General features: G+C 31.2%; 1 protein-coding gene across 2 annotated transcripts; it reads left to right on the top strand.

Annotated features, from left to right (window-relative positions):
• Window positions 1–4,591: 4,591 nt before the first annotated feature.
• LOC145004000 (kinesin-like protein KIN-7D, mitochondrial) lies at window positions 4,592–11,766 on the top strand. Of its 2 annotated transcripts, XM_078962905.1 has the most exons (25): window positions 4,592–5,338; window positions 5,458–5,555; window positions 5,673–5,762; window positions 5,897–5,949; window positions 6,026–6,091; window positions 6,374–6,427; window positions 6,524–6,583; window positions 6,727–6,805; window positions 6,901–6,968; window positions 7,067–7,123; window positions 7,219–7,323; window positions 7,414–7,518; window positions 7,628–7,735; window positions 7,847–7,978; window positions 8,069–8,236; window positions 8,329–8,487; window positions 8,587–8,724; window positions 8,810–8,929; window positions 9,061–9,111; window positions 9,546–9,593; window positions 9,713–9,859; window positions 10,221–10,910; window positions 11,046–11,178; window positions 11,275–11,394; window positions 11,477–11,766. In XM_078962905.1, exons 1-24 carry the CDS (start codon window positions 4,983–4,985, stop codon window positions 11,358–11,360), a joined length of 3,171 nt encoding a protein of 1,056 aa, XP_078819031.1. In that variant the 5' UTR covers window positions 4,592–4,982; the 3' UTR covers window positions 11,361–11,394; window positions 11,477–11,766. The 2 variants fall into 2 exon arrangements, with proteins under 2 accessions (XP_078819031.1, XP_078819032.1); XM_078962906.1 differs by lacking the exons at window positions 4,592–5,338; window positions 5,458–5,555; window positions 5,673–5,762; window positions 5,897–5,949 and having other exon boundaries at window positions 6,046–6,091; window positions 6,333–6,427.
• The last annotated feature ends 9,430 nt before the right edge of the window (window positions 11,767–21,196 follow it).

Genomic DNA, 21,196 nt, shown 5'->3' with positions numbered 1-21,196 from the left:
TGTTGAAAAAAAAATCAACTACCACATCATATTAGCGAGTTACGATATTTTAAAAATCGAGACAAAATAATAAAACATGTTGAACATAGAAAAATGCAAAACATTGATATGTTGTCTTTGAAGCTTGTATATGATTCAACATTTAACAAAAATATGTTTTTTTTTTTTTTAATAATTTAAAATAAAGTAAAAACACTAAATTACATTATGAAAAAAAATAAGCAATTCCAATTTCACATGAGTGAGTTTTATATATATATATATATATATATATATATATATATATATATATATATATATATATATATATATATATATATATATATATATATATATATATGGAAAGGGAACTTCCCTAACGAGGGTTTCCGGATCAGCTTTCGCGCACCGACTAATCCCCCGCTGCAAACATAAAGCTTTGCCTCATGCCCTGGAGTCACTGCAGGCGAACCTTCATGGCCACAAGGACTGAGTGGTGCCAGGATTTGAACATGGGTCAATAGGTTATCCATCATATTTTCCACATGCCTCACCAAGTCACCACAACTCAAGTGGTTATATAATTTTAAAAATAGGTTCTGGTTTTCTGTGGAACCGATTCGGTTTTGAAATCAATTCCAATTTGCTATAAGTAAGGAACCGCTAACGAACCATTTTATTAAATCCGGTTCCGATTTCACAGGTTCTAATGCTCATCATTAGATACATTCAAGATAAAATTTCCTACGAGATGAGAAACACCAAAGTCCCCATCAAAACACGAGATCTAGTACTTAAAAACCCATAAACAATTTTTATTCACGTGATCTCAAACTTTGATCTACGTTATAACCGTTGTAACGAGTATAATAAAAAAGATGTTGGTTAGATTAGGTTTCATAAATATTGTTTTTATATTTAATGTACTTATATAAAATAAAAAACCCATGCCATCAAAACCTATATATAATAAAGTCAAGGTTATAAAATCCATACATGTCAGCATCACAACAAGCATTACTAACGTTTTAATAATATTAAAAAAGCTAATTTTTTTAGTATAGGATCTTCAAGTATTAAACAAATAAGTATAACCTTTGTGGTAAATAATAAATAAATATAACTTCAATTATGATCAAAGTTCATACAATCATGACAGCGTAACACCGACGTTGTTTTGATAAAGGTAATGTGAGATATAGATATGATTGGTTACCCAAACCCTCCCCACCCTTTCCACTGTTATTCCCGCTCATTTTACGTTACCTTTTCAAAAATAAAACCCATTACGCCTACGCGCGTCATTTTCACGTTTAAAAAACCCAATTATTTTACACCTTCCAACATGCCAATTGCCACCTCATCCTCTTTAACTCCTCTCTTCTTTCAATATAATCGACCATTTTAAGAAAGAAAATTATATATATAAAAAAAAGATAGATGAAAAAATATAGCTATAATTCTATAAAATGTGTTTTTAACTTGGTTATATTTCATTAAAATGTAAATACCATCTAAATTGAGTGGATTTTATCTCATTCTTTCTATGGTAAATAAACAATCAATACAGGTGTTTTTGTTACTCTTGTTTTGGAAAATAAAACATATATACTTTTATAGGTAATACAAACATTTATTTAGTGTCACCTATTGTAGAGGATAAAAATGTAGTTAGATTGATATGTATTTTTACAAGGACATATTTCTTTTTGAAAATTGTTATAATAATATAATTTCAAATGAATTTTTATAACTTTATTTTTGAGTTGAACAAATATTAAATGGTATTGAAAAGAACCATTTTTCATGTCACATGTGTATCTCAAAAAGGGAAAACTTTGCTTGCTTTATTTGGAAATATTGCGCGTTCATCATGGAGTATGGATCATTGCCAGGTTTTAATATAAAAAAAGAAGCCAAATAGTTTTTATAATATTCAAATTAAAACACTTCAAAATTAATTTGAAATTTTATAGTTGTAATTTAAAAAAAAAAAATAAACTAGATATAATATTATGGTCTTATAAACATAAAAAATTACAAAATATTTATCCTCTTAACCAAATACGGTTGTTATTTAAAAAAATATATAAAATGACTGATTTAAATTTAACCAGTAATATAAAATCATGTTGGTGGTCACATGCACAATTGAGGTTAGATGACAAACTTGCTCTTACAAACATATTATATATATAAGGTTAGGTTCATGTGAGACGATTTAATTTTGTGAGATCGTGAGATGCAATACTAGCTACTTATTTTGTAGATAAAAAAACATTTTTAAAATGCAAAATAATTGAAAATTTTCTAGATTTTTTTTTCAAATATTATTTTCGTCATTTATATTTTCCAAAAAAAAACCAAAAAAAAAATTTTAAATATATATATATATATATATATATATATATATATATATATATATATATATATATATATATTTTACATATTCTAGTAGAATATTAGAATATTTTACATATCTGACAAATTTAGTAGAATATTCTAACATTCTAAAAATCTATTAGAATATTTACAATGTAATATTCTATTAGAATATTTCACGTATTTTTCAAAAAAACGGTAATCTTATTTATTTATTTTTATTGTTTTTTTAGGTAATTAAAGTGATGAAAATAATAATTAAAAAAAAGAATTTTCGGATTTTCCTTTTATTTTACATTTTAGAATTATTTTTATATTTTGTCTCACGGTCTCAAATGAACCTGAATATATATATATATATATATATATATATATATATATATATATATATATATTAAAACCATAAATTTTGATATATATATATTTTTTATTAATTAAGACTCTCACATATTATATATTTCTTGCATGTTATGTTGTTGATAAATAGTTAAAATTTGAATTTGGTTTTTTGGATGGAATTTTTTTTTTGCTATGTTTGACAAATAGCTAAAAAAGCTAGCTTTAAACCGATAAACTAGCTAATAAATATGATGTTTGTTAAAACTAGCTTATTTTTATATATATATATATATATATATATATATATATATATATATATATATATAAAAGATGATATAAACATGAATATAGAAGATTTAATTTTTATAGTTAATATTAATATATTTGAAACTTGTTAAAATGATATTATGAGGAACTTTAAAAAAAGAGATCTTATTTGAACCTTATGTGTGGGCCCGCGTATATCTATACTCCATGTCCTATTATTAAAAGTTTATTTATCAATATAAAAATATATTTATAGTTCATAAAATATAACAACTAGTCACATGTATAATTTGTTAGTTGATATACATAATCTAAATTGTACTCATGGCAACCCTTCCATTTTTTTAAAAATAAAATTTGCTAATGGTGGTAAGAAAATAATACAGCTGTGGTGAAGTTAGTAAATAAATCCTTACACTTTTATTTATAACAACTTTCAGTTTTGACTAATCTTTTAAATGACTTTAACAAATTAATATGACAGGTGGCTTTCGAAGGGTGATGATATAACTGATTTCTCTGTTAACTCTCTTCGTGATTTGATGAATAATGACTCCAATGTGGATAGCTCGAGTACCTTCAAATGAGTGCCTTTAAAGATCAACTGTTTTGTTTGACATATACTCAAGAACAAAATCCCCCACCTCCATGAATTTGCTCAAGTGTGAGATCCAAGTTTCCTTGCCCTTTCTGTCGATATCCAGAAGATAGCACAAACTATGTTTTCTTCTCCGATTCCTCTTTTGCCAATATTTTATGGAGTTGGTTGATCAATTGGTCTTCCTGCCTTTATGGGCAGCCTTCTTCTTGTGAATACATAGTATATTTAATTAAGAAAAATATCGGAAGTAAAAGGATGCCGCATTTGCGGTTGTCGTTAGTTTACATAACTCATTGAATGATGTGGGAGGCGTATAATAATAAATACCTTTAATTGGATTAAATGTAGATCTAAATGTTACTTTTGAGCTCTTTGGAGCTCATCCCCTACTTCCAAGGTTTTGAAAACCGGACCGGAGACCGAACCGGTCGTCTTACTGGTTCGATGGTTCAAGTGGTCCAACTGGTCGGACCGATCTCAAAAACCGGATGATGTCATAATTATATAAAAAATACAAAAAATGAAAAAAAATAAATATTTTTTAAAATTTCCGGTTTTTATCGGTTTTACCAATTCAACCGGACCGGTTTTTACCGGTTTTCACCGGTTCAAACAAATACCGGTTTTTTGACCTATATGAACTGGATCCAGGACCGGTTCCCGGTTGAACCGGTCGAACCGGCCGGTCCGGTCCAGTTTTCAAAACATGGCCTACTTCATGTAATTTTGCTAGGGCTTTTTGCTTGAGTTGTTTCTAATACAAAACCGTACAATAAATTTTAAATATCATGTGGAAGCAAATCAATAGACAAATTACGTTAAAAACAATGTATGAAATTAATTATCCAAAATAAATGCTAACAACTAATCTAGGAACCTATATATGACCTAAATCGGTAAAAAAATTAATTTATTACGATTTAGAATAATAATAAAATAATAAAATTCCTCACTATCTGGCAGAGTTTGCCTAGACTATTATATAAATTTAATTTACTCAAATTTGAAAATAACAATAAAAAAAGGAAAAAGAAATCCTTCCATCGTTCTCCTCCCCACCTCTCTCTATTCATTTTAGGGATCTCTTGCTCTCTCTTCACTCTCTGCAACTCTCTTCTTTGTCTTAACGAAGAAGATATACTCACTATCTCTCACGCACACGCACGCACTTTCTCTCTCTATACGTATAGATACTCACATTGTTACTTTCTCTCTCTAGAACACCTTCTCTCTCACTCACACAGCATAAAAATATTGGAACAATGTCATTCACTTTACTAACTAATCACCATGTGAGGTTCTGACAACTCTATCTCTCTCTCTCTCTCTCTAGCTCTCTCTTTCATATACTTGTATCTCACTTGATATTTGGCGGATTCCAATTGGTTCTTTAATTTGAGAGCTGGATCGGTAAATGGCAACTTCTTCATCAAGAGGAAGAAGTAGTTCACCTTTCCACCACCGGAAGCCATCAAGTCCTTTTTCTTCAGCTTCATCAACGTCTTCTTTTAATAAGCAGCTCATTCCTCGCTCCTGCTCCTCTTCCGCAACTACGTCGTTCTACGGGGCTTCTGGTAACGGTTACGGTTCCAGATCCATTACTCCCGGTGGGGCTAGGTCGGATTCGATGTATTCTAAAGGAGGTTATGGAGGTCGGTCACCGGTCGGTTTTCCGTCTGTTGATGAGCTTATTGGAGAGCCGGGTGATAGTATGCCGAGATCGGGAGGAGGTGATAGCATTTCTGTAACGATTCGGTTTCGGCCGTTGAGGTAATTTGATTTATTGATGGATCTAAAATTGAATTTAGATCTATACCTAATCTCGATTTAAGGTGAGTTAGGGTTTTGAGAAAACGTCGGTGATAATATCTAATTTGTTGATATTGTAGTGAACGAGAGTATCAGAGAGGAGACGAGATTTCTTGGTACGCTGACGGAGATAAGCTTGTTCGAAACGAGTACAATCCAGTTACCTCCTATGCATTTGGTACGCAATATGGCTTTCTCCATTAATCAAGGAATCAGAAGAGAATGTATGATGATGAAAACTGAATATTGGAATCCGTATTTGATACTGTTGATTATGTTTATGATGACATGACAGATAGAGTTTTTGGACCCTCTGCTGTCACTCAGGAAGTGTATGAAGTAGCTGCTCGACCTGTTGTGAAGAATGCTATGGAAGGAGTAAACGGTGCGTTAGAAGTAGATCAAATTAACTAATTCAATTGCCTTCATTCCCTGCTAGTTTTTATTTCTGATTCATGAGGGATTCTGGGATTGGATGAAACACTAATTGTCTGAGCTAATGTAAGACTGCTAATGCAGGCACTGTCTTTGCTTATGGTGTTACAAGTAGTGGGAAGACACATACAATGCACGTAAGAGAAATTGCTATTGCTACTCCTGTGATATTATCAGTTTCAAGGGATATTTCTGATTCAATGATATTTGCAGGGTGATCACCATTCTCCTGGAATAATACCACTGGCTATAAAGGATGTTTTCAGCATTATTCAGGATGTAAGTGTTTCTCAACACCATATTAATAAGATTTGAAGCGCATTGCAACTACATACACTCATGTAACATCCCTTTGGTTCATGATTGTGATGCAAGTCATGTAACGGTTATTCTTGCCTGTGAGTCTGTCCTTTCAGTGTCATTTTATGTATGTGTTTATACTTGTGTATGTGAGTACGTGTATGTGTATTTGATATATGTACAGAGTTGTGCCACACTTGGTTTATTATTGACATTTCAGGAGCACATATGAGTAATAAACTCTCTATATTCACATTGCAGACTCCAGGAAGGGAGTTCTTGTTGCGTGTATCATATCTTGAGATCTACAATGAGGTTAGTAACACATTCATTATGCACTTCTCACAGCCAGTATCATGTCACTACTGAAGCTTACCTATATTATCTTGTTATCATATTCTATTGTGCCAGGTCATCAATGATTTGCTCGATCCAACTGGACAAAATCTTCGTGTTCGAGAAGATGCACAGGTTCCTACAGTAAACTATATACAATTTAGTTCTAAAAGTTGATTTTTTTAATCTTTTTTTTTTCCATCTTGGTCCCTAAGTATAGCTTTATATATAAATGTATTTGTGTGTATTCTTAATCATACTACTTATTTTCTTAATAGGGTACATACGTTGAGGGTATAAAGGAAGAGGTTGTTTTATCCCCTGGGCATGCCCTTTCTTTTATTGCTGCTGGTGAAGGTACTGTTTAAATTTGAATTTTACCATGTGTCTATATTATATTTTGTTGTATTAAATGTCATCTTTTATTGACTAACTTTCTTTATATTATACAGAACATCGCCATGTTGGTTCTAATAATTTTAATCTGCTTAGTAGCCGTAGCCACACAATATTTACTCTGGTATGTATTAATAATATAATATCTAGCCTATTAGTCTATTGATAAGTGATAACCACTTTTTACAAATTTATCTTTGAAACATGTATTTGAATTTACAGATGATTGAAAGCAGTGCCCATGGTGATGAATATGATGGTGTAATATTTTCCCAACTTGTATGTATCATTGATCTTTACTATCCTTTACATAATTTTATTACTGTTGTATTATCTATTCATGATTTCATGTTGTTTTCTCTAATTTGTTCTAGAATCTAATTGATCTTGCGGGATCAGAAAGCTCAAAAACTGAAACAACTGGATTGAGGAGAAAGGAAGGATCTTACATAAACAAAAGTCTTCTAACACTTGGAACTGTAAGTATTTTTATTTATGCTTCTGTAGTTGACCTATTTATTTATTTATTTATTTTTGTTTGGGAAATTTATTTCAACTGGATTTTGCAGGTAATTGGAAAGCTTAGTGAGGGGAAGGCTTCTCATGTTCCATATAGAGATTCCAAGCTTACTCGCCTACTACAGTCTTCATTGAGTGGCCATGGACATGTTTCAGTATGTATAAAGAATTCATATTGCTATAAATAACAAATATTTAATTAAATATATGGGTTATGTAATAAAATCACTTGCTTTTTTATTTATTAAAATTTTATTTTACCAGCTTATCTGCACCATAACTCCAGCTTCTAGTAACATGGAGGAGACACACAATACATTAAAATTTGCAAGTAGGGCAAAGCGTGTTGAAATCTATGCTTCTCGGAACAAGGTCTGTTATGAAATAAATTAACATTTAATATCTCTTTCAGAAACTTTTATAAAAAAAAATACTAAAACGATTAATTCTTTAGAAAAAATACTAAAACGATTAATTCTTTAGATTATTGATGAGAAGTCTTTGATTAAGAAGTACCAAAGAGAAATATCAGTTCTGAAACAAGAGCTTGATCAGTTAAGACGTGGGATGCTTGTAGGTGTTAATCCCGAAGAGATAATGACCTTAAAACAAAAGGTAATGTTTTATTATTTACTATTATTTATATTTATGGTTTGGGTTTATTAAAAAAATAAACAGATTTATTGATTTATATATGTTTAATAGTTAGAAGAAGGACAAGTAAAGATGCAGTCACGTTTGGAGGAAGAGGAAGAAGCTAAAGCAGCTTTAATGAGTAGAATTCAAAGGCTCACAAAACTAATACTTGTTTCTTCAAAAAACACAATTCCTGGGTTAACTCATCAAAGGAGTTTCTCTGCCAATGAGGAGGATGTAAGTTGCATGACTTTTTCATTTTCACTATTTTATATATCTATAGAACTTGAGATCAATGGCTTTGTTTTGTTTATAAATAAATGTTTCAGAATAGTTCTCTGCTATTGCAAAGTGATAATCTGAATGATACTCCATCAGAAATGTCTCATGAACTCAAACACAGAAGAAATTCCAGTAACTTATCAGCTGCAGGTAGCACTATCACTGAGTCAACTCAAATGGGTGACCTTGTTGGTGGTGGAAAACTGGTAACAACATGTTTTAAGATTATCAATTTATGTATAAAATGTTTGTGTCTAAACTCTAAAGAGGTTAATATTTGACTTTAATATTTTGTTTATTTATAGGGTGTAATCTCGATAGATCAAATGGATCTTTTAGTGGAGCAAGTTAAAATGCTTGCAGGAGAGATAGCATTCAGTTCAAGTACAATGAAGCGTTTAATGGAACAGTCTGCAAATGATCCCGAAAGCTCAAAAACTCAAGTACTCCCTTGTTTCACAAATTATGAATATAAATTGCTTGAGATTTTGGCATATGATTTGAGGATAAGTGTTTGTATTTCTACAGATAGAAAATTTGGAACGTGAAATTGAAGAAAAGAGAAGGCAAATGAGGGTCTTGGAGAAACAGATTATTGAAAGTAATGAAGCTTCAATTTCTAATACATCATTGGCTGATATGCAGCAGGTAGTCTCATTTTTCAGTTTTTATTATTATAGAAAATGTAAATTCATTCATATTTTCTTTGGTCTTTAAAAGCTTGTAATTTTATTATCCATCTGCAACTTACAAATGTTTCTTTCTGTGTTCTTGTTTAGACAATGATGAGATTGATGACACAATGTGATGAAAAGGGTTTTGAGTTAGAGGTACATATGCTTTTAAAGTTTGCTTTTTTACACCATTTTACTCCAACCCAAATTTGGTGTTGTACTATTCCTTTGTACAGTCCTTCAAGTTTGAGTTTATACATTTTTAGTTAGTTTAAATTTTACTGTTATATTTCAAATCTAATATCTGAACTTGTAATATTACGTTATATACTATATTGATATTAACTAATCATATATTTTCAAAAATACTTTTATGTTTCATTTTTCTACATGTAATTTTTTTCTATTTAATATAAGCTAGAAAAAAGGAATATAATTGGAATTTTATTTTTCATGTAAAAATGGAGATAAATCACTATTTGCACCAATTATTACATCATTTTGGTGCAAAAAAGGTGTTATGGGTTTTTTGTTTTAATTAATTTCATTACAATAATACACTTGTAATTTTTGTTTCTCTATATCAACAGATAAAGTCAGCAGACAATCGCATCCTCCAGGAACAATTGCAGACCAAGGTATATATGGATTTCATTAGTTACAACAGTACATTTATCTTAAAATATCCACTTCTGCTCTTTATTTCAATAAGCTATTTATCTTAAATCATTCTTTTGTACTCTTTATTTTGTTACAGTGTATAGAAAATAAAGAACTGCAAGAGAGAATCACACTGCTGGAACAACAACTGGCTGTAGCCAATAATGAGAAATCCCAGTCATCAACTGGACAGAATGTATCTGAAGAATACATCAACGAGCTAAGAAAGAAAATTCAGATGCAGGTAATTTCAGGTTCTAATTCCAAGTCAGAAGAAATAATAAATTTAGTAAATTACATTTTGGTCCTCCACTATATTTGAGTATTGCAATTTTGTTCCAAATAAGTTTTCTCTTTTGCAGTTTTGATCATTATTTGAAGTTCTTCCAAAGTAAAATGACTACTTTTGGTCTAAAATGTATTCATGTTTGTAGTTATGCGGTTTTGGTCCCAAATCGTAGTTGTTTTAGTTGTAACAGGGAACAAAAAACGTTGCAAAAACCTCAAATACGGACAAATATTACAAAAGAAAACTTTTTAAGGACCCAAGTTGAAAAATCAGTTTTACTCATAATAGTTTTTATTTCATTGTATACTTTGAACAGGAGGTAAAGAACGAGAAACTAAAACTGGAGCACGTTCATATACTAGAAGAAAACAGTGGATTATCAGTACAAAACCAAAAGCTATCAGAAGAAGCATCTTACGCAAAAGAACTAGCATCTGCTGCAGCTGTTGAACTAAAAAATCTAGCTGGCGAAGTCACCAAACTCTCGCTACAAAATGCAAAACTTGAAAAAGAATTAGTCACAGCTCGTAGTAATAACCGAAAATATAACAACGACACCACCACAAAACCCGGTCGAAACGGAAACGGAAACGGAAACGGACGGTCGTTATCTGGTTCTGGTCGGGTCAATGACTTTGACCTTGACCCAGAAGATCTGAGAAGGGAACTAAACGTAAGGAAACATAGGGAAGCGAGCCTTGAAGCTGCATTGGCTGAAAAGGAAATCATAGAAGATGAATACAGGAAAAAAGTTGAGGAGATGAAGAAGAAAGAAGGGGCATTGGAGAATGATCTAGCAAATATGTGGGTTCTTGTTGCTCAGTTGAAACGAGAAGCAGGAGGAGTTGTTACTGAAGATAATGTTGTTAACAGTGAGAGAAATGAAAATGTGAATGAAGTGAGAATGGAAAATGGTGATTTCGATAATCAGGTTCTTAAAGAAAGGCAAGTTTTGGATGTTGTGAATGATGTGCCAAAGGAAGAGCCCCTTGTTGCTCGTTTGAAGGTATTATTTTTAACACCAAATATATTACTATTATTATTCTAAAACCATCCAAAGTTGAACACCAAATAAAACTGAGTAGGTTTGGTATTTGGGTTGGAGATTTGTCTGTCTAATAATATAATGAATGTGGATCAGGCTCGAATGCAAGAGATGAAGGAGAAAGAGCTAAATTACAATAACGGAAATGGTGATGCGAATTCTCATGTATGTAAAGTATGCTTCGAATCACCAACTACAACTATGCTTCTTCCTTGCCGCCATTTTAGCTGTAAGCTCACTTGCTGTTCATCCAACATTACCTTAGCTACCCTCTCATCTATAAAGTTAAATCTAATCTTTTTGTATATATTTTTATTTTTTGCAGTGTGTAAATCTTGTTCAGTTGCGTGTTCCGAGTGTCCAATTTGCCGTGCCAAGATTGCTGATAGAATTTTTGCTTTCACATCTTGATATTTGCACTTTACTCCCCTCCCCTCCCTCCAAGGTATTATTTACATAATACCAAAACCAACTCTTGCTTTCTGTTTCTGATGATGATATCATTTCATATGGTTTCTTTTATGCAGATTTGTGAGATAATATTCACCTCACCCTCACCTGCTGCCTGGTTATATTTTGTGTTGCTTAGTGGGTGTCATTCTTTAATTGGTCAAGCTGTATGTAAAAACTACTACTACTACTACTACTAGTGTTGAAAAAGGTATACTACTACTACTACTACTACTACTCTATTCTCTTTTCCAAATGGATTGTAAAATTAGAATATCTTCTTAAATAGAAACTAACGGAGGTCAAACCTTTGACCTTTTGTCATATATAATACATCGGTAACCCACATTAGTTGGTTGTACTGCCAGTTCCTTTTTTCCCACCCTTCTCTAGCGTTTACAGTTTTTTTTTGGTTGGTTTGTGTAGTTAGGTTGCAGAGGAATGTTTGTTTCATATAAATGTACTTTGTTATATAGTCTATTTTTATGCAAAAGTAAAAATGCATCATGTGTATTCATTTTCTAGCATTTATGCTAATTCAAATCTTTGATTATTCATTTACTAATCTTGATATCTTTAGTCAATAAACTAGTTTCAACGTTGAACTGAATTCCACCCTTCGTTTTTATTAAATTACCTACAAATATACAAATTTGATCATCTTAAGAATCAATCTGAAAAATGTTCATGATTCATTCCACTTAACTGGTGCATGCATGGGCATCCAACTCTATACCTAGAAGATAGAAATTTAATTTAATTTATCTATCTGTCCATTCTTCAGAAACACCTAACAATCCATATTATTGGTTGTTGACAAGATCTGAAAGAGTTCAATACCAATCCAATGCATGGGTCTAAGCCATAAGGTCATATATGTCAAGGAAATCTAAAATCTCATTCACTTGTGTCTTCACTTTTGTAACTACGTTTTACATTGATGTCATTACATATATCTTTTGAAAAGGATCAGGCTACACATACAATAGGCTTCACATAACTGAGAAGAGGTAGAAATAGAAAAGACAGTTAATTAAAGGGATCTATAGAAAATCCTAAATTTTTAGAAAAAATTTCAATAAAATTTTAAAAGTTTTTTTTTGAAAAGAAAAGTTCCAATTGTTTAACATTTTGTCCAAATTAACGAAAAAGTTTTTCTTTATATTTGAATAGCAAATGAAAGATCATATGATTTTGTCAAAATAATGACATTTTTCTATTCAAATTTTTTTTAGAACTTTTTTGAAACTTTTACAAAAAATTTGGGACTTTTATATAGATTTCCCTTAATTAAGTTGAGCTAAAATAAGCTGGTGATTCTTTTCGTAGTGGAGGGTAAATTAGGAATTTTGTCTTTTGTTTCTGCTAGTACATTAGTCTTTAATTGGGGCGGAGAAATAAAGTACAAAGTACAAACATCTTTTACGGATGTGGAAACCATTTTGGAGAGAGATGGACTCTTGAAAATCTAGTAACCATTTTGTCCACATACTTTGAGTGTTTTGAATCAATAGAAAGATTTTTTTTTTTTTTTTATTTTTATTTTTTTATTTTTTTTATTTTTAAAATCATCGGTTCTTGCGTTGAATTCCTTTTGTTAAGTTGGTTCATAAAAATTAGTATCAAAGTATCTGAGTATGGCTTGTGGAAATCTCAGCTGAAGAGTACAAAATCTAGAACAAGGTTTAGACCATCTCAAACTCATTTTTATTTTTTCCTAAAAAATTGGAGTAAAAAATTAAGGTAAATAGTGTTTCATCTTCAATCTTATTCTATTTTTTATTTCAAAAAGTATATTCCTAATATATTCTATTCTTCCAACTTACATAGATCGTCAAACATACATTCTACTACTTTGGTTTTAATAAATATATAATCTATATATTTTTTTTATTACAATTAATTTTAAATAAATAAGATTATATTTATAATACACTGTTTCATGATTTTAATACGTATTTAATTTTTTATATGAATTCGATAATAAAAAATAAATTTTATATTTATGATTAATTAATAAAATTTATTATAGAATCAAATATTATTAATATTAAATATTATATTTAAATTAAATCTAATAGATAAAATAAGCTATAAATGTATAAATAGATAAAAAAGGAACTAAACCAACATTGGAACTTTTTTTTTGGGAAAGAGGCCACATCCCCAGCAAAATGACAACTGAAACTTCATCCCCACATTTAGAGAAATCCATATTTAGAGAAATGAATAGTATTACTTATATATATATATATATATATATATATATATATATATATATATATATATATATATATATATATATGGGGTAATAGTATTCATATATCTAAATATGAGGGGAGAAATGAGGTAGAGTTAGAGAAGAATAGGACAAAATGGAGATAAAATGACATTTGAGGGTGGGTTGTGGAACGTAATAATAGTACTAACACAGAGCCTCATAGAGACAACAATTTTGATAAACAACAAATCAAGAGAGATGTATCGTTTCACTGTTATTGAGGAAATTGGCCAAATCAACTGGATACCACCTCCGTCCTCAACACCACCACTTTTGATTTTGAAGCAAAGAATGGACAAAATATAGACTCAATTTTGAACCAAGAAGAATTGTTGGAAGCTGATGACGTCTTCTTAGGTCGTATCGCTAACGGAGTACATATCAACCCTTTGAGATGATTGCTTCGTTAGATGACGTATTGGATGTAGTATTCTTAGGACATTGTAATAATGGGCTTAAAAACTAGACTTGAGCTGAGATTGGAGTGTTGGGCTCATGTAAATTGATTCAAATAAGGGCAAAGAGAAAGTAAGCCCACATGTTATAATGTAAACACACTTTCTTCTGCTAAAAGAAAAACAGAGGAAATTAGTGAAAGTGGAAAACGACAACCTTGAAGAAGTCAACCGCAACATCAATGGGCATTGCCCAAGAACTTAATCAGAAGATACTGAAAAATTTGATGCTTGTGTTGGTTTCCCTAATCAAGAAGTTTATGCCAATGCTCCTAAAAGCATTGATTCAGATTTGGTAGTAATTGTAGATATAATGGATACAATAAAGCACAAGATCTTGACATTATCCGGTAAAGGCGATGTAGGAAAAAGCACAATCTTAGCAGTTATGGATCATCAAGTAGGTCTACTCAACATCAATAATTGTGCCCATGCATCTTAAAATGTTGGGTTTAAAGGATTAAGAGATTCACCAAAGCCATCTAAGTTGGTCCACTGTTTATTTCAATTCAATACGAGTCTTGTCAACCGGATTCATGTTGTCCCATTCCGACGACGCTGTTATATGGAGATGCCTTCACAAGAGCATCATCAAACAATTCCTCAAAAACATTTGTAACATCCCAATTTTCAAGATCAAAAATTTCATTTTGATAAAACGATTTACAAAGAACAATTATAAGGAAACATTATCGAGTCACATCCTTTCATAAAACCATAACCACATGTCTTAAAACCATATCATAAAAATAGTAACAATGTCAGAATACAATCCCAAGAATCTCATAATGCGGAAATCCTGTGTGTATGATGCGTTGCTACCGTGCCATCTCCTCCCCCTTCGATGAAGAGGTACCTGAAAAAAAAACTAAAAACTGTAAGCACGAAGCTTAGTGAGTTCCCCCATCATACCACATACCACATAACAAGCATACTCCCAGTCAATTCTAGGGTGCCCGACCTACCTTGTCTGGCAATTATGGGGTGCCAACCTACCCTGTCCAGCAATTCTGGGGTGCCGACCTACCCTGTCGGGTCATTCTGGGGTGCCGACCTACCCTCCAGTTTAACTCAACCTGCTACGGGGACTATTTCACCCCTACTACTACCATATAATAACATATCATAACATACTGTTGAGCATCTCTGGGGTGCCCGACCTACCCTGCGGCCCTTAAGACCGTAACATGGGGACTATTCCCCCTACTACCTAACATCCTATCATACTAGTACATAATCATAACAAATAGCACATATCAGATAATTATCACGAATATAGTTATCTCTACTATAACTCTTACTAGTGGGCTGACCTTGGTACCTTAGATCCACTTCTACTGGAAGGTAACTCGCCTCAGTGTCGTGAAGTGTTTGAACTGTCCTCTTTGCTGGGATCAACTCCTCTCAATTCCTACACATAATAATCTTCCTTAGTTACAATTTCATACTCTTAACCCCTTTCGAGGGTCAACTCAGGTCAAAGTCAAAGTCAAGGTCAACACCTTGGTCAAAGTCAACACCTTGGTCAAAGTCAACTCTGGGTCAAAGTTAACATCTAGTTGACTCAGCTCGCCGAGTTGACCCACCAACTCACCGAGTTCCATAATCCTTAGAATGCTAAAAACTTCAACCCTACTCGCTGAGTCTTTCAAGAGCTCGTCGAGTTCTCCTTCAAACAAAGTCGGGACCTTCTACAACTGACTCGCCGAGTTCATCATTGAACTCGTCGAGTCTTGCATCATGCAAGATGGCACATCTAGTCCCGGACTCGCCGAGTTCTCCATGAACTCGTTGAGCTCTTCTTCATGTAGTTGGGGCTTAGTCTTGAACTTGCTGAGTTCCATGATCTTCAAGTCCACAATGAACCCAGCTGGTTGGGTCTTCTTCCAACTCAACACATTGTTCATTATCCGAAGAGGTTTGGGGGGAGACTGCGACCCGACTCGCTGATTCGTATGAGCGACTTGTCGACTCCTTCCATGTCCAAAACTATTTAGTCGATTTTAGTCGGCCTTAATGCATCCAGAGCTTAGATCTAACCTCCTAGGGTCCATATTACACGTACAGTCACAACATTTACGTCCATGCATGCATCTTCAAGCTCAAAAGACCCAGAAATGAGGTCCACAAGGTGCATGAGACTCCCATGGCCATAAAGTTGGCACCTTTATGCCATAGGAATCCTCAATGGTTCCAGATCTGAAGTTATACCCCCTTAGAACCACAATATCCCAAAAATGGCTCTACTAAAGCTTAGAAAAGGTAGAAACTAGCCCTTAATAGAGATCTAAGAGATAAATGGTCAAGGTTGAAGCTTTTTACCTTAGACAAGCTGGAAATGCGCCAAAACATCTGGATCTACTAGCCTTCTCTTGATCTTCCAAGTCTCCTCTTTATTCTCAAACTTCTAACACACACAAAAATGGCACAAGGAGCTCAAAATAACTCAAAAGTTGATTAGGGTTTCATGAGGATGGTCTGAGGGTGCTGGAGGCTGTAAAGGAAGCCAGTTAAGGTGTTTAAATATTGTGCAAACCCTTAAAATTAGGGTTTCATCCAGACAGGCCTACTCGTCGAGTCGGGGCATCCGACTCGTTGAGTAGGTCCTTCCACTTGCGTCCAAGGTTCGCCTCGACTCGACGGGTTGGAGCCTCCAACTCGTTGAGTCCTACAGTAAAATTCAAAAATTCATATTTAAATACGTACCAGGAACTGGGTGCTACAATGTCTACCAGAGTGAGTGAACTTGAGGAAAAATGTGTCTTTTATTTTGTAAGAATATGCATAAATTTATTAATGTGTATACGTCTATTATTTTGTAAAATATGCATGAATCTCTATTTAAGTCCAGATGTCGATGAACATATAAGTCCATTACGTCAAACCACCACCACCAACTTCAACCGCCTCCAATTCCATTTTCTCTCAGATCTTTGTGAAACACAACCATCACCACTAACCTTCGACGACTTTCCAGATCTGAATCTAAATCGCCGGAATATCTCAGATTTAGAGAAAAACCAACGAAAACGATGACCACACGTCAAATCTACAAGATTCGGCGAATATCTCAGTTTTGAAACCCTAGAGCCGCTAAATCGCCGGTATATCTCAGATTTGAAACCTTAGAGCCGCTACTACCATGAATTATTATTTCCCCTATCGTTCGACGCACCATAGGCCATTTTACGAGCATCGACGACCTGTGAAGTCAGATTTGCAACCTTCGACGACTTTCCTTGGCTCTTCATGCTTAGATTTGGTTAGATCTAAGTGATTCCGTTGGTTTTTCCCTTGCGATATCGACAAGCTTCATTTGTTTTTTGTTATAGATCTGACTATATCACATGTACACTCATTTTATTACTTTGTTACTTTTGTTAATCATCGTTTTTTTGGCTCTTAAGTTGTGAGTCCATGTTTGTTTTATTATTTGTTATAATATTTGAATCAAATTGTTATCCGCCGTTTATGTTTCATGGTTGTTATGTTGTGAATTGAATTTAAAATGTGTATTATTATGCTAGTGTTTTATCAAATAATATAATTTTTTTTTTAATATGTGAATTTAATGTTTTAATCTCTTATTTTTGTTAATCTTATATGTAACTATTTGCTAAGTTGTGAATCTAAGCTTGTTATTTATTTATTGTAATATTTGTATAAAATTGTTATTCAAAGTTTATGTTTTATAGTTGTTATATTGTGGATTGAATTTAAATGTATTTTATTATGTTAGCGTTTTCTTAAATAATGTAGTTTAAGTTCTTTAAGTTGTGAACTATGATGTTTAATGTTTTAGATATTGTTTAGTTATGTTAATGTTAGTTTTAACTGTGAATGAATGAATTAATATGTTTTTAAACTGTGAATATTATGAATAAGAGTCCTAAACTGTTTTATTAAACTATGAATTTGTGTGATTCACACAACATGTTTCATGAAATGCTTCAACAAAATTAAGTATGTTTTAAAGCTGTAAATAGTATGAAGAAGAGTCCTAAACTAATTTAATAACGTGTGAATTAAAGTATTGAAATGTAAGTTTTAAGTTTTGAATATTGCCGTGAATGTATAATTTTTGTGTATTAAACTTTCAATTAATGATATTAAACTGTTGATTTTGTGTATTAAACTGCTAATTGGTTATATTAAGCTGTGATCTGGCTGTATTAATATATAAATTAACTGTATTAATATGTGAGTTGATTATATTAAATTGTGCATTGATTTTATTAAACTATGAATTTATTATGATTTTTTTTTGCTTATGAAACATAAGATGAAAGTAACATTATACACATATCTAATTTTATAATTTTGAATAAAATATGTAAAGATTAAATTGTGAATATTATATAAATAAATTTTGAAAGAAACACTAGCCTATAGATATAAAGATATAAATGTAAGTTTGAAGTTTATAATATAATTATGAATGTATAATTTGTGCTTCTTCGGTTTTTGTAATTACCATAACTTCTTCATTTGGATTTCGTTTTCTATGATATTCGTAGTAAAGCTTGTCACAAGATCTACAACTTCTCTTCACTGATCCTTGACTAAATATTTTTTAATTTTGAATTATTAAGTCGTAAACATATGTCAATACCTATTTATGCCACTTTTAAGCATTAACCATGCTATTTTCAATAACTAATAACTATTTCAAACTTAAGTCCATTGATCTTGAATCTTTTCCATATATCTTCTTGTCACGTTTTTTGCTACAATTTTCTTGTATATAGTTACATTTAGACATTTAATATTAAGTTACAAAGCTCCAAAGATGTTATCTTGAAAATATGTAAATTCCCATATGCTTTGCATAATTTTTTATTCCAACTTTACAAAGTCATAACTTGGTCATTTTTGTATGGAATTACTTGATTCTTTTTTACACTGTTTAACATGTTATGTCCTCTTTTCAATATGTATTCATTACACTAAATAACCATATAAACTCAACTTAAATTACAATAGAACCATAAATCATAATTTTTTTTTTACAAAAATATCAAAATACCATTTTACTAAATTTATAATTTTGTGGTCATTCCTTTCTTCTTTATAACTTAATAAACATCTAAATTTATGGAATGTTTCTTTAACTAACAAATAAATGTTAATTAAATCTGAAGTTGTTTTAATTAACATTGATTTTTTTTTAAATAAAAGATACAAATCAAATTAGATGTCTATTCTTAATCATAATAAAAGGTATGGAATTTGTTTCTATATCAATCTGAAAGAAAGAACAAAAGAGAGAAGGAAGAGGTATTTTTGTACAAGCATTTTTCTATGATATTTCAATGATTCACTTCCCAATCTTAGAGAGTGTTTGAGATTGCTTTAAAAACAACTTTTAAACTTTTTGAAAAGTTTTTTTTAAAACAACTTTTGAGTAATAGAAAAAAATATTGATTCTAAAAGTCACAAAATAATGACTTTTGAGATTTTTGTCCCTCAAAAGCAACTTTTCCATCCAAACACATTTTAAACAATTATTTTTGGAATTTGTTTTTTTACAAAAAATCATTTTATAAAAAGAACTTTAGAGCTAAAAAAGTTCTCGCAAACACCCCTAGTCTTATGAGAAGGGAAGGGTTGATGATTTCCTCGAATTTGAAATCCCGCCATTAACTTTTACCATATGATTTTTTGAATGAATCTTAAATTCAAATCTATAAGAATCTATTCAAATCGTTTAAACCAAACACTCATTTAGTTTGGGAAACTGATTCGTACACAACAATTTTTTCACTATGCACAACAATTTATGTTTTTGTAAAGTTGTACAATACAACATTTCAAAACACAAAATTTTGTGTATGAAGAAAAATCATGTGCATGCTGAGTAGTGGTTTAAATATCCAAATATTTATATTATTAATATCAGAAAGTTTTTAGATACAAATTAAATAGAATAATAACCTAACCCCGAGATTTCTCTTCATCGATGGAGGCATGTAGCTTTGGTCCTCTGTTTTCTTTAGCGTCTCGTTTAATAACTTGCTATAGACAATGTGTAGTATATTGTATCGTATCTTGTAAATGAACAAAACCAACAATTCAAACAATTTATAGAATAAATAAATGCTTCAAGAAAGCAAAGATGATACTAAAGCATGACTTTCACCAGTATATATTATCTTTATTTTTATGATTACTGTTTAATAAAAAAAAAAAAAACCATTAACGATTTTTTATGATATTATGGTTATATACTTAAATAAAATAGTTTGCATATCATATACTTGTATTCCTATAAATAAGATTATGGAGCTTCATATCTTTACCAATCTCGACCATGCAATGCTATCATTTGTCAATTGTCAAATATAAAACATCTTTCAATAACAAAGATTCTTTTTTCTTCCGGAAACATCTATGGATGGGTAACACAAAACACAAACTTTCTCTAAAATAAGATTTATCAAAAGAAGACAGATAAATAAATAAGTTGAAAAAGACAAACATATCCTAAAGACGTAAATTACTTTTAAAGCCCTTTAGTCTTCATGCTTCCCCATGCTAACTTCAAAACACAAACACTAACAACCACATATTCCCTAAACCTATATATATATATATATATATATATATATATATATATATATATATATATATATATATATATATATATATATATATATATATATATATATATATATATATGCTTAGGGAATATGTGGCTGTTATGTACCTAATATGTATAGAACCATCAATATATACATAGTGTTTTAACAAAATGCAATCAAATCTCTCTACCATCCTTCTTGTATCCTCTATAAGACTAGACGATAAGCTTTTTACATATTATTGTGGAGTTTTAAATATTTAATTTTGCACCACAAATCATGTACAACAATACATTATCAGTTACCTATAAGTCTTCATATTCAAATTTAATATAGAAAAATATAGGGAAAGATTGAAATTGTTCATTAAAAACACAATAAACTTCTTCCCATGACATATCAAAAATAACCATTCAAGTATATATATGGTAGGTATCAAAGAAAGTTATGAAGCCTATTAGAGGTCTAATATAAACAACG

The sequence above is a fragment of the Lactuca saligna genome, chromosome 7, assembly GCF_052625555.1.
Source record: "Lactuca saligna cultivar CGN05327 chromosome 7, ASM5262555v1, whole genome shotgun sequence".
NCBI classification, from domain to species: Eukaryota; Viridiplantae; Streptophyta; class Magnoliopsida; order Asterales; family Asteraceae; genus Lactuca; species Lactuca saligna.
This window is presented reverse-complemented; position numbering and strand designations above follow the sequence as displayed.